Source organism: Cryptomeria japonica, chromosome 10 (assembly GCF_030272615.1).
Source record: "Cryptomeria japonica chromosome 10, Sugi_1.0, whole genome shotgun sequence".
Classification (NCBI taxonomy): Eukaryota; Viridiplantae; Streptophyta; class Pinopsida; order Cupressales; family Cupressaceae; genus Cryptomeria; species Cryptomeria japonica.
The window spans coordinates 788,263,785-788,279,081 of NC_081414.1; the positions used below are offsets into that span (position 1 = coordinate 788,263,785).

Consider the following 15,297-nt stretch of genomic DNA (forward strand, 5'->3'; position numbering starts at 1 on the left):
TCAAGGAGTTGCTACCAACCCCAAGTGACACACGGTAGGTAAAAGTATAGAGATACTGAGATTGGAAGGTAAAATGGTTATGAGACCCCATATTGAATGAAGAGGAGCATGCGAGCACCGTAATATCATAGATACAGTTCATAGAAACGCGAGGAGAGCATTTTTAACAAAAGAAATCGAGATTTCAAAAACTGAAAATCAATGGACAATATTTAAATTGATCCCACATAACTGATTGATATGTCAGTAATACTGGAGCCTACATTATGGACAATATTTAATATGTTCATAGAATACAGAACTTTTAACAAAATGTTCATAGAATACAAAATTCCTACTATTAAACTTTCCAACCGGAAACGCCTATAAATTATAAAGAGAGACGACCGCCGTTTTATTTAAGCTCTCAATACATTTATCTTATTTCCCTGTATGAAGATACACAAATATCTCTTCAAAACTACAGTGAATTTTATGAAATATGAGCAGCTAAATGCTGCTCATAGGTACACTTTTTAAGACCGCAACATTCATCTTCTAAATATGTATTGGGTTCTGCTAATCACTTAGCTATATATCCTTACTTGCTGGGAAACAATTGTTTCATTATCTGTACAACTGAGGGCGCTGCCGCTGCCAATATTAGAACAACTCCCCAAAACATAGCGAACGCTTTCATAAACTTTGGATTCCTATCCATAAACCCTCTAACTCTCACCATAGCTTGGTGTTTGTACCAGTCATTAACAGCAGACTTCAATTCAGAAAACTCATCTTCATCAGCAAAAGTGAAATTAACCCCTCGGCATAGATCGTTGAACATATCACTGGCTTCCTTATCAGTTCCAACGGAGCTCTGAATTATTCCCTTCTTCCTCAGCAAAACCACGTCCTTCTCAGACTGGATCAAACTATTCATCAGAAACACATACTCTGAAATAATGGTGAGTTTCTTTTGTTGGCAGATGTCCACAGCCATGAGATTCCTGAAGATCAGCTCTGTAGCATTAGATATCCATATCACAGGGAGAAACAGAGTCTTCTTCTCTTTGTCGAAACGGAGGGACCTGATGGACGGAACTCCCTCGTACGACTTAAACTTCATTCCGTTGTCGTATAACTCAGTCGCAGAAGCCATTAGATACTCCTTTTTACGTTTATGAAGTGTTGTTTGACCGCGACGATGAAGAAGATTAACACGAACATCACGACCATCCTCTATCTTTTTGCCTTCATGGATACTCTTGGACTCGTACACAATGAAATCATGAAAAAAACTCAAAATGTGATCGTATGGCTTCAGATCCGTATACTTTAACTTTAGATCTTCCTTCAATTTTGCCTCGCGTTCTTTGTGCTCTGCTTCTGTTTCCCCTGTTTTTGGCTGCAGATGATATGAGAAAGGGTGAGCCAAGGCAATTATACCATCGCATATCATTCTAAGCAGCTCTGTCCTTGCTGTGTCTTCTGTTAAGTTTTCCTCCATTTCCAACAGCTGAATGAGGACGACTATGGGAACCTGATTTTCTAGCATCAGCAGGTCAGTAAAGATATCAAATTGACAAGACTGGACCCTGTTTCTATTGAAAACGGGATCCAGGTTCCATCCTGAATCGCCATTGAGGTTCCATCCAGAATCGCCATTGTGGTTCCATTGCGATTCATCGCTGAGAAGCCTGAGAGTCTCTAGAAGGAAGCATCCATCTAGAGTGAACAACCACGCAAGGACTTTTTCGTCACACTCTTCTTTTCCTTCATAACTGGCTTTAATTTTTGGAACCAAGGGCTGCAGTCCATCCACTAAGAAGCGTGCGTCCTGATTGTTTTGGGGCAGCCTTTTCAATGATCGATTTACAGCATTTACTTTGTATAACTCTATTTCGGAGAGTGGGTGAGATATCTTGTGGTGAAAAAGACCCAAAGAGACTACCCAGGGCTCATATGCATGTCTGTTTAAACCCTTGAGATACATGGGCACTCTGTTTATCAACACAGAAGAATTTCCTGAATCATCAAATGCCTTATCAAACATGCCCGTCAGATCTTCTAACCATAAGTCCAGCTGTTCTAAATCTGCCAAGTCTACGTACTCTTCTTTTACAGCTGTTGTTCTGCTCTTCTCCGCCATTTGTGCCCTGGAAATGAACTAGATATTTGGAGAGTACATATGGAAATGAGTTTAACTATCATCAAAAATTAAATTTAATGATCAACAAAAACAAAACACATAGAATTGTATATAAAAAAATATAAATTACAGTTAGTTTGAATGTAACATATTATTTTTTTATATAAACATTTTTTACTTTATATTAAAAAAAAACCCTCTAATTAAACAATCAAATATAGGGGATAAGTCTGTAAAGATCATCCATACCATTAAAAAAATATTTACAAACTAAAAATAATCTTTAACAATTACAATTTAAAAATTAATTGTATCCTGTATCACTAAATAACTAAACTTATAGAACATAAACATTCAATTTTTAAAATAATAATATTAATATAAAATATCAATATTTTTTATTATAATAGTATTTTCAATTCAAGAACACTTCATACAAGCAGAAATTATATATCACTTCACAGAACCCACCAGATCTATTGATTCCTCTGTCTTTAAAACAGTGCTCTTAATACAATGTTATTAAGAATAGTGAAAGATTAAAGTATTGGGTAATCTAACAGAACAGCTAGATTAATCAAACCAAATCTGACCCCTTTTACTAAATCTTATATACTTAGTGAACATATTCAACATTTCAATACTATAAATGAATGAAATAAGGCACGAGGTCATTTTCTATAAAAAGAAAAATAATCTGCACTGTAATACCAGCATTTCACAAGGCAATGTTTGGAATGAGTTGTTCTAAATAACAGTAACTTCTGATGAACAAAGCTTATGTAAAGAAATGAAGCAAAACTAATCGATTGATGATTTTCGATCGGATAAACAATAAAAACAATGCTATAATTAATAATAAATTGGAAAGGAAGAGAACATTTAAAATCTAATTACTCACAGTATACAATCAGTGATCACCTCAACTTTTGGATGGTGCAGTGCATCATACAAATCAAAGGAATTAGATTTCTTTTATAGTTTTCCAAGATAATACTGCTTGCCATTATTTTGTTCCTTTCGTCGATGTGGAGGCATTCGTTTCGCTTTAGATTTAATTTTTATTTTCCTTTTTCTTTATTGCTGGGTATCACATTGGCTTTGGTCACTTCAGAATGGCTTGGTAATCATAAAAACGAGAGAAACTTGCTCGACAGTGACTCTCTTTTTAAACTTGCTCGACAGTGAGATATTTTTTCTTCCATTTGTTATATTCTAAGGTACTTGAGCTCCTGTTTATACTGTTCATGGATTAAAACAATTCAACCACGTAAATAAATTAAAAAATGTCAGTAATACTGGAGCCCACATGTTTAAAGTAGTTTTATGTTGTTGAGTTTCGTTCTATTTCTGAAGTAAAAGTGTTTTTAATTAAAGAAGGGGTAAAAATTTATTCAACACAATGAAAATTACAAAGCAATAAGAATGAGAATGAGAAGCTCTTCAAAGAACAACACATTAAACAGCTCTATCTGCATCAGCAACCTGATTCAACATGCGATACAATTTCAAAGGTAATTGTCTCTGATCTTCAATATTCCAACCATCTTCAATCAGAAATCCATTTGACCAGGCAATTCATGGCTCTGTTCCGCTCCCAAGAAATATGAATATAAGTTTTTAAAAACATTTATTACAAAAGAACCAATCTTTTGTGTAATAATATATTATTAAATGTTTTAACCATTTAAACATTTAAGACAGGAACCTCCTAGAAATTATAAGGCGAGACAGACCATTCATTTTAGAGTAATAGTGCAATTCAATGTGAAAGCTCTCAATGTATTAATCTTATTTCCCTGTATAAAGATATAAAAGTATCTCTTAAAAACTACAGTGAATTGTATAAAGTATGACCAAGCTATAGGCTAGTCATAGACACTTTCAAAAACCACAACATTCAATATCTCATCCATATGTTAGGCTCTTTTAATCAGATGAACAATACATCATTCCTATATGTTGGGAAAAAGTTGTTTACCAATCTGCACAGCTGAGGGCGCCACAGCTGCCAACACAAGAACAATGCCCCAGAACATAGTGAAAGCTTTCACAAACTTTGGATTCTTCTCCATAAGTTCTTTAATTCTCACCATAGTTTGGCGTCCGTACCATTCATTAACATCAGACTTCACTTCAAAAAACTCATCTTTATCAGCTAATGTGAAGTTAACCCCTTTGGACAGACCATTGAACATATCGGCCGCTTCCTTATCAGTTCCAACGGAGCTCTGAATTATTCCCTTCTTCCTCAGCAAAGTCACGTCCTTGTCAGACTGTATCAAACTATTCATCAGAAACACATACTCTGAAATAACTGTGAGTTCTCTTTGTTGGCAGATGTCCACAGCCATGAGATTCCTGAAGATCAGCTCTGTAGCATTAGATATCCATACCACAGGGAGAAACAGAGTTTTCTTCTTTTTGTCGAAACGGAGTTTCATGGGGGATGGAACTCCCTCGTACGGTACGAACTTCATTCCGTTGTTGAATAACTCTGTCGCAGAGGCCATAAGGTACTTCTTTTTACGATTATGAGGTGTTTTATGTTCATCGTGCAGAGTAACGTGAACATCCTCTGTCTTTTCCCCTTCACTTGTACTCTTGGACTCATGCAGAATGAACTCATGAAAAAATCCCAAAATGTGATCGTATGGTTTCAGATCTTTGTACTTCAACTGTAGGCCTTCCTTCAATTTTGCCTCGCGTTCTTTATGTTTTGTTGATGATTCCCCTGTTTTTCGCTGCAGAGAATATAAGAAAGGGTGAGCCAAGGCAATTATACCTTCGCATATCATTCTAAGCAGCTCTGCCCTCGCTGTCTCTTCGTTTAAGACTTCCTCCATTTCCAAGAGCTTAATGAGGACGACTATGGGAACCTGATTTTCAAGCATCAGGGGACAAGTGAAGATATCAAATTGACAAGACTGGACCCTGTTTCTATTAAAAACAGGATCCAGGTTCCATTCTGAATCACCATTGAGTTTAAAGTCTGAATCAGCATTGAGGTTCCATTGCGATTTATCGCTCAGAAGCCTGAGAGTCTCTAGAAGGAAACATCCATCTAGAGTGAACAGCCACGGAAGGACATTTTCGTCACAGTCTTCTTTTCCTTCATATATTGCTTTTAATTCTGGAACCAAGGGCTGCAATCCATCCACTAAAAAGCGTGCGTCCTGATTGTTTTGAGGGAGCCTTTTCAATGATCGATTTACGGCATTTACTTTGGATATCTCTATTTCAGACAGTGGGTGAGATATATTGTGGTGAAAAAGGCCCAAAGAGACCACGAGGGGCTCATATGCATCTCTGTTTAAACCCTTGAGATATCTGGGCACTCTGTTTATTGATACAGAAGAAAGCTTTCCTGAATTATCAAATGCCTTATCAAATCTGCCATTCACATCTTCTAACCACAAGTCAAACATTTGTGAATCTGCTAACTCTACGGACAATCCTTTTACATCTGTTTTTATGCTCTTGTCCGCCATTTGTACCCTGGGAATGAAAAAGATATCTGAAAAAAGCATGCAGTTGTTCATAGATTAAAAAATCATTGTTTTTAACTATCGAAAATTAGCATTTATTAATCCTTTTTTCAGACAAAAAATAAGGAAATAGAGTGCATCTCCCATCAAAATGCAAATCTACTTACCAGTGAAAATAAAACACATGCGACAGTAGAGTTATCAAACCTATTGTATCTATGAAATATAGATTGTAGGTAGTTTGCAGAAATTATTACAAACTAAAAATACTTCTTAACAAATTAAATTTAAAAACTAATAATCTCAGATAGCACAATATAAACTAAACTTATAGTTTATAACAATTAATTTTGAGAAATAATTAGTATATATACACACAAGATGCATTGACACTTCTTTGTTAGAATATTCATTAATTTTTGTCTATAGATTGTGGATGGGAGGAATATCGTTCTCAAGGTAAAGCTCTTTGTGAAGCTGAGGATTAAATTAATTTATTATTTCCTCATTCTGATTATGAATATTGGATGTATGATTTGAAATGTCAGTTAAAAATATTTACACATTAATCCAAAAAAACTTGCTCTCTTAAGTATGGCCTGTAAAAAACTAATTCCTTCTATTGCCGCTTTCCATGAGAGGGATATGGTTCTCAAGATAAAGCTCTTTCTGAATTCATTATTTCCTCATTCTGATGATGAATCACTTGGTGTGATTCAAAGTCAATTAAAAACCTTGCACTTCTAATTTATGGATTCTAGAAAACTAATTCCATCTATTACTGCCCTTCATGGGAAAGATGTAATTCTAAAGGTAAAGCTCTTTGTGATAAAATTGATTCATTATTTCCTCATCCTTCGGATTAATTGCTAGGTTTTCTTCAAAACATCGATAAAAATGCAATTTAATCCAAAAAACTTGTACTTCTAATTTATGGACTGTGGAAAACTAATTCCATTTATTGATGGCCTTCATGGGAGGGATATGGTTTGAAGGTAAAATTCTTTGTAGAGAAAGGATAAAATTAAATCATTATCTCCTCATCATGATGATGAATCGCTGCATGCAATTTGAAATGTTGATTAAAAATATTTACAAAGTTTAATCTGACAAAAATGCACTTCTAATTTATGAACTGTGAAAAACTTATTCCATCTATTGCTGCCCTTCATGTGAGGGGTATGATACTCAAGGTAAAGCTCTTTGTAAAGCTGAGGATAAAAATGACTCATTATTTCTTCATTCTAACGATGAATATGATTTAAAACATGTATTAAAACAATTTAACCCAAAAAACCTTACACTTCTTATTCATATATATTAAAACAATTTAACCGAAAAAACCTTACACTTCTTATTCATTTATATGAGATATTTTTATTCAAATGCATCTCATAAGAATAAAGACTATAGCAATACATTTTAAGACACTGGCTTTGCAGATCCTATCAGATATTGATTCTTCTTTAAAAGAAATGCTTGTAATATTTAATAATCTAGTAGAGCAGCTAGATGAATCAAACTGAATCTGAGCAGCTAGATCACTCAAAATGAATCTTACTACTTTTGCTAAATCTTAATTTACAAACTGAACATACTCAACAATAAAATAGAAATGCGAGAAAAAGCATACGGACATTTTTCTATATCCAAAGTTGCCTATCTTAAATAAGTTAAACAACTAAATTTATTCATGTGCAGTCTAATAGAAGCATTTCACAAGGCACTAATTTGGAATAAGTTCTATGTCACAGTAACCCCATTTTAACAGAGCTCTTTTAAGGAACTGAAATAAAAACAATTGGTTGCAATATGAATCATTTTCGACCATCTTAAATGATATGATAAAATAATAAGAACAAAGATAAAATTAATAATAAATTGGAAACGAAGACAAAAAAATATATATATATAATTACTCACAGCAGACAATCAGTGATCACCTCAACTTTTGGATGGTGCAACGCATCATACAATCACAGGAAATGGGTTTCTCTTATAGCTATCACTGATCACACTGCTTTCCATAATTTGATTCCTTCTGTCGATGTGGCGACGTTCGTTTTGCATTAGAATTTATTTTTTTCCCAACATTATTTTTTCTTTATTCTTTTTCTTTTTCTGGGGAATCATATTGGCTTTGGTCACTTCAGAATGGCCACCCCATGGTTGATAAGAATCTCTATTACTTAGCCATGCATGGATCAAGTTTCCTTGACTGTTATACGGAAGTCCCCAGATATCTTTCGTTACATTTGATATATTCCAATGTGCTGGAGCTCCTTTTTATACTTTAAGGACAGTTCCTGGATTAGGAAAACGCTGTCACAGGAATGAAATACTGCTTCTATTTTAAAAAAGTAAATGCGGTTTCAATATTCTCATTCTTTAATTTACGAAGGTTTTTTCTATTATTTATTTAGATGTGTGAGTTTCAACGATATCAATTATAGTCATACCGTCAACTCTATGCTACAAGCTTACATCCTCACTCTAAATATCATCTCAAACCTATATCTCACAAGTTCATTCATCGTGGTCCTGTCTATTTATCTCTCTCCTATGTCATGATCTCACATTTACATCAAAGCCATTAATTGACAATATGCTTAGATTTTATTCTAGACACAATAGAATGATAACAAATGCATTCTAGTCTCATGTTGTTCAATGCTACAATCAATGTATGAATACATAAAAAAATTATGGCATCTAGCTCATGCATACAACACATGTATAAAACATGTATAATGCATGCATACATCAAAACATTTAATATTATTAACTCGTGGATGTGTCACATATACATGACATACAAACAATGTAACTAATGGATACATCACATATACAAAATGTGACTAATGCTGCCTACAATACATATGCACAATGCTACTATCTCAAACATGTGTCACATATATACAATTGACTAGCTTGGGCATAAAACACATGTACACCATGACTAACTCATGCATACAGCACAAAGTTTACAATGTGAATAACTTGAATAATATCACATGCATGCATAGTGATTAGTAAGAGAAAAAGTACCAATCACAAACTTATTACAAGAATCTTCCCCTTTACCTCATTTAGTAACACGAAAGCCTACATCCTAGTCATAAAGAGGAATGTCATTGCATACCATACAATACCATTGGTCCCATTTTTTTCAATTAATAGTCATTTGTGATGACAAGTAAGTATCCCATATTATGCATTTTCATCATTGAAAGGACACAAGTGTAAGAACATACAACACATGAGGTCATTAATACACATGTACACATAATGAATGACTCACACATACATAATGACTAGCTAAAAATATGAATTGAATACAACCTACAATATGCAAATCTTCCCGCTATATAGTTTAGTAACACTTACCCTTTAAGTACATAAGCTAAAAAACAAATGCTTGTGCAATCCAAACTACAATAGAAATCCCATCTTTTTTCTTAGTTTACTATTAGATATGATAACAACCAATTGTCCCATACTACAAGCAATCATGACCAACTAAGTTAGAGATATAACAATGTACATGAAATGAGGATAGCATATTCAACCATTTATATCAATGAATCCCAACACCTCCAACCTATATTATGAGGAGCTCCTCACGTTTATCATCTATGTGCTACTCATGGTGATCAATTAGACTATAAGATATAGTGGTTAGCTTTTAACATCTAATACTTAAATTGTAATAGGAAAAACAAACTAAATTAACCTTGTATAACATAATATTAGCTCTTAATATCCTTCATGTTTGTATTATTAGTAAAACTTGACCAATCCTTAAGATTTAGCGGATAGCTCCTCACATCTTTTATCAGAGAATAGTCAATAAACTAAACTTGTAGTCTATAACAATTAATTTAAAAGAAAAAAGATCAATAAGGCAATGGTTTGGAATATGTTGTTTTAAATTGCTAGAAAAGTGAAATTAAACCTATCGATTGCAATATGAAGCATTTTCGATAATAGTAAATTAAAGGAAAAAGAATAAAATCACAGCTGAAAATAAAGACTAAATCGGGAACGAAGAGAATAAAATATTTAATGACTCACAGTAGACTATCACTGATCATCTGAACTTTTTGATGGTGCAGCGCATCACACAAATCAAATAAAAAAATGGGTTTCTCGTAGAGTTTTCCAAAATCACACTGCTTTTAATTAGGTTCCTCCTCCAAGTGGAGACATTCATTTTTCTTTAGATCTTTAGTTTATTTCTCATCACTGATTTTTCTTTTTCTTTTCCTTTTCTGATCCTGAGAATCATATTGACTTTGGTCACTTCAGAATGGCCATTCAATGGTTCATGAGAATCCCTATAAACGAAAGAAATAATCTTGATAGTGATTGCTTTTCTTAACCATGCAACGATTAAGTTTCCTGAATTGTTACGTGAAGCTCCTAAGGTGTTTAATATCTTATCTTACATTTGTTATACTCCAAGGTGTTTAAGATCTTATTTTTATGCAGTTTATGAATTAAAAAATGTAGTCATATGAAGGTGATGTCTATGTAGCCCACAAAATGGTTGTTAAGTTTCATATTTTAACATTTTTTAAAAAAAAAAAATGATTCATTTTGTTGGCTGTATAGTCATTTCGTCACAAGAATAACATAAAAAATTCTAACAAAATAGGAGTTCCAATATCTAAAATGTTTAATTGTTGCTGCTATTGCTTTTATGGTACAAATTTTTTAATTTACTAAAATTTTCAACAATTTTAAATGAAATTACATTTGTTAGAATTTTAATGATATCACAATTCCATTTTTATTTTTTTATATAATTCAAGATTGTATTTTTAAAGGTTTTTACTTTCTTCTAAAATTATATATGAGATTTTAATTACATAATTCTTTTAAAAAGTTTTTTTGTAGAAATGTATTATGTAAAATAATTCATTTTAGTCCAAGTATTAAATTAATCAACCAAATAACATTTATTTAATTTAGAAGTGTGACCTACAACCATACCAACCATAGCAACACAATCAATTATATGCTATAAACTATCATACTCACTTTGAATATGGTATCCCTTTCTATGCCCTTGCATGCATATCCCTTTTTTTGAATCATCAATAATTTATGCACTAAAGTTAGAGATTCATTATCATATCCATTGAAATGAGATCTTGAATCTCATTTTTAAATCATACTCATTAATTGATTGCATGCTTCCTACTTGACACATAAACAATAGTATGATACAAAACACATTCAACTAAATGCTAGTTTAATTATAACATCATTTTATATGTACGCACAAAATCACATTGTGTTTAAGTCATCCATAAAACATATGTATAGAATATGTATAATCATGCATGCATCAAGCATATCCAATGTAAATAACTCATAGATGTATTACATACACATGGTGTGACATTCTAATGAATACATTATATATACATAGTGTAACTAACTCATGCCTACTACATACACACACAATGTGATTAGTATAGGCATGCATCACATACATATATTGCATGACTAGTTTGTGCATATAACTTGTACATTATATGACTAGCTTATGCATACAAGACACATGCACAACATGAATATCATAAACAAAATCACATGCATATGTGTGGTCATCTAATAAAATGGTAGCATCTATTTAATATTATAAGAAATAATCTTTTCCTTTACCTTGTTATTAACACATAATCCTCATCTCATTTGAAAAGAAAAATATTCATATATTTTATACTAGACACCATGGGTCCCATCGTTTGTCCTATTTCATTGTCATCTATGATAAAACAAAGCATCTCATATAATTTTTTATCATCATTAGCAAGGAATATGTGTAGGATCACAACATATAAGGCCGTTAATGCACATGTTTACACAATGACTAACTCACAAATGCATAATAACTAGTTAACAATAGGAAATGGATGTAACCTACTACCAACACCTTTTCATTACCTAGTTCAACAATTACCCTTTAATTACATGGCGATGCACCTCAATAAAGAGGTTTTCGATACATTTATCCACTCTCATGAAAAGTTATGTTTCAAATAGTGTAAAGCTCATAAATTCTAAACAAATATTTTTCCAATTCTAAAATTAATAGTAAAGATTGTACTAAATGTATTTTCATTTTCATTTATTTAGCATGTAAAACTAAAACACATGCATCTATTCATGAAAACGATGAACATTTAGTGAATATGTTGAATGGAATTGTACACCAACATCATATATCAAAAATTAGTTCACATCAGGGTTCCTTTTTTCCTTTGCATTGGTTGTTGGGGATTCTCTATTTCCTAGTTCTTGCATGGAGGATTTGGGTTGGGTTAGGATGCCTCTACATCTTTTTAATATCCTTCTTGATCCTATGTGAACTCAGTTAAGATCCATTGTCCCTTCCAATTTTGGGGCAAATGTTGGAGTTTTCATGGTAGAGAAGGTAGAACTAGTGGGTGCATAGGGAGGTGGTACTTTTGTTGCTTCTATGACCTTTTGTGAGGTGGTTGGATTTGATTTTGTAATGGGTGGAGAATTAGGGTTTCACCTAATTAAGGTAATGAGACCACTATATTTTTCTCAGGGATCACTACATTAAAGAGGGGTGAAGCCATTAGATCTAGCCTCAATCCCACAAGGATAGGGTTGAGAATCTAATTAGATTCACTAGTTGGAGTTTGATTCTCTCTTTTTAAGTTGAATTGTGAAAATATTGAAATTAGGATAAATTTATTGAAATTGAAGAGATTATGAAAAATCAATGAGCTACAGCCATTAAAAGGAGACATGAACCTGAATCTAAGCAATATGTGAATGTTTAGAGCTATTTCCAAAAGATCAACCTAAATTGTTGGAATAGGAATGCTCATTGCTCTGGTCATCTGCACTTTTTGTCATTGAAAGGGGATCCTATTTGAATCTATGAATAATGTTGTAGTGTCGTAAAATTGTGACCCTAGCAATTTTTGACTACATTAGGGTCCTTACGCACATGAGATCGAATCCTCTATCCTGATTGAAGACCGAAGACTTCTCAACCCATGAAATCAACTTCTTTCTTGGTCTCCACACTACCCTATCTGCACTTTGTCTTGGAGAAAGGGGAAGGATAGGGGCACAGGGGCGTGGCACCCCTATTGCCCCTAGGATAGGGGTGTGGCACCTCTATTGCCCCTAGGACAGGGGTGTGACACCCTTTTCCTTGCCCTATTTTGGGGTTGGACCTTCCTAGAGAATGCATTGCAGGTTGCGCATTGGGCGGGAAACTCCCCTGATGTCGGCCTGTGATGAAAATCAAATCCACTAACATGTATTTAAGGGGCATTTGTCCTCTCATTTAAAAAGGTTCAATAAGTGGGATGAGTGGGAATTTTACATGAGATCAAGCATTCAAGAGCATTCAAGCATTCTTTTCAAGCATTGAGCTTTCTGAAGTCCCCCTTCAAGGCTAGGTGTTGCATTCAAGTCAAGGATTCAACCATTGAAGAGGAGATTGATTCCAACATTCAATTCCACACAAGCATTTCTATCAACATGTCTATCATAACCTCCCTTGAGGTGATTTACAATTGAGTCTTTCATTTACATCTACTTGCAAGTACTTTTCTTAATTACTTTGTTAATTCCAAAACTGGGGTTTGACCTAAAGGCAAACCCCCAACCCCAACCTATTTTCCTCTCTTTTTTATGTGTAGGTTGTAGGTGGGTAGCTATATTTTCGGATTTAGGCTCCATTTGCAGAGGCAGAAAAACCCTTTTCATTTCGTGGATTTTCCAGAGGACTATCATTCCCGCAACGTTTCAGGAAACTTTTCCTCAAATTCGCAGAGCAACTTCGTCTCAACATATTACTACTAGATCTAGGTGCACAGCTTCATCCCATGTTCTGTTCTTAAGTTATAATCAGTTCTTTGTCACTTTTTCATTACATAATTCAATCAATTCCTTACCATTTCAAATAATGAAGAGGGGATAAACTTATTATTCCCATTTCACTCAGAATCCTATCTTCATCTTTGGAGGTTGAATCTAGTGAATTCTCCTCTCCTCTTCTAATGTAACTAGGTGAAAAGTGTTTGAAGGGAAATCAATAGTGAAACTCTAATCTCTCCTTGGAGGGAAAGGGTAGTTTTCCTCTTGATCTCTCATTCACATTTCACCAACATTACATTTTTGTGAACTTGATATCTTACATGCTTTCCTTTGAACAAAATTGCATATTTTTCATTTGCAAGTTTCAAATTTCTGCAAACTTAGTGGTGAAATCATTAAAAACCCTAGCCTTTAAAATTAAAATTGAACTTATAATTTGTAAAAATTTCTTGTGGTTACCTTAGATCTTAAAATTGTCTTGTTCATCAACTTCAATTTCCTCATTGTCTTGTTCAATTTGTAATTAAAATTTACAAAATTAAGAGGTTACTTGTTAAAACCCTAATTTTCAAAAATTGTCTTGAACTTGTAAAAAAGTTGGATTTCTATTTAATTTTCAGATTTCTGATTGTTCTTAGACTTGTCTTCATTCGTACAATTTAAATTTTCAATTTCCCCCCATTTTCCCAAAATTCAAATTTTAAAATAAGTGGTTAGGTCATCAAATCCTAATTTTCAAAATTAATTGGATTTTGTGCAAATTTCAAATCAATTTCATTCCAATTCAGATTTCTAAACAATTTCAAAGGTGTCCCTATCCATTAGCTTTGACCTTTTTTAAAATTGCAATTCAATTCCTCTTTTTCTTCAAAACCCTAATAGGGTCCGATTTTTACATTTGCGCCTTCATTTCGGCCATCTAGAGGTTGTAAAATTCATCAATTTTTTGGGGTTATCTTTGAAATCATCGTAATATTCATCCCTGAAAAATTTCAAAAAAAGTTGGTCAGACCATGTGTGTTCCTGCCATGGTCCTTGACTTTTTTCTCGAAATTTCGGGAGACTGTTATGACTGTATTCAATAGGCTAAATCCAGAAGATTGGCTGATTTTGTCGATATTTGATCCCTCTAGAATCGGAAATACCTCCAAAATTCAATATTTCAAATTTCAAGAGAATTTTTAAAATTAAGAGGTTAATTATAGTTCTCCTTGATTTTAGAAATTCTGATTTTAAAATTAAGTGGTATTCCCTTGGCCCTAATTTTAAAATTTCAATTTCATTTCATTTTTGGAAATTGTGTCATCCTCTTCCCCCAACAAACTTCAAATTGTGTAATTATTAGTTTCTTAAATTTTGTATTAATCAATTTTGTAAGCTTTGATCCAAAATTCAAAATTCAAATTTTTCCTCTAGTGCGTGACTTTTACCGCTATTAGTCCTACATATCCTATTCTCGTTAGATGAAGCATTTGAATTAAGGCTTCCCAAGGTTTAATTACCAAGGAGATGGAGCCTAATTTGGGTGACTTTGTTAATGAGGATCATGCTAATTCTTCTCATCCTAATCATGTGCCTATTCACCCCATTGATGAATCCCATGATGAAGAAGAATCTTTAACTAGGGTTTCTATAGATCAACTTTCCACATTGGACAATCAATTTGATAACTTTCAACAATGGATGTCCCAACAATACCCTAATAAGAATCTCTTCCATTAATTGAAGGCCTTAAACGCATGATTCGAAGTGATAAGAATGGAATTGATATATTGCATGGCATTGCACATATTGTTGATTCTAATG

The 15,297-nt window shown here is 33.3% G+C and overlaps 1 protein-coding gene across 5 annotated transcripts; it reads right to left on the minus strand.

Annotated features, from left to right (window-relative positions):
* Positions 1 to 368: 368 nt before the first annotated feature.
* Positions 369 to 7,578, minus strand: LOC131039289 (putative UPF0481 protein At3g02645). 5 transcript variants are annotated; one of them, XM_057971992.2, is made up of 3 exons: positions 7,540 to 7,578; positions 4,110 to 5,645; positions 1,893 to 2,146 (listed from the first exon to the last, which is right to left on the minus strand). In XM_057971992.2, the coding sequence occupies exons 2-3, from the start codon at positions 5,617 to 5,619 to the stop codon at positions 2,025 to 2,027; spliced, it is 1,632 nt and encodes a 543-aa protein (XP_057827975.1). In that variant the 5' UTR covers positions 5,620 to 5,645; positions 7,540 to 7,578; the 3' UTR covers positions 1,893 to 2,024. The 5 variants fall into 5 exon arrangements, with proteins under 5 accessions (XP_057827977.1, XP_057827976.1, XP_057827975.1 ...); XM_057971995.2 differs by lacking the exon at positions 1,893 to 2,146 and adding an exon at positions 3,499 to 3,714; XM_059213522.1 differs by lacking the exon at positions 1,893 to 2,146 and adding an exon at positions 3,890 to 3,999 and having other exon boundaries at positions 4,090 to 5,645.
* Between the last annotated feature and the right edge of the window lie 7,719 nt (positions 7,579 to 15,297).

What these genes read in the sequence shown, in the direction of transcription:
- LOC131039289 (XM_057971992.2), bottom strand. Translation starts at nt 5,619, where the DNA reads ATGGCGGACAAGAGCATAAAAACAGATGTAAAAGGATTGTCCGTAGAG. An exon ending in GCCCTCAGCTGTGCAGATTG is followed by an intron (nt 2,147 to 4,109) that starts GTAAACAACTTT and finishes CCAAATATCTAG; the next exon opens with TTCATTTCCAGGGCACAAAT.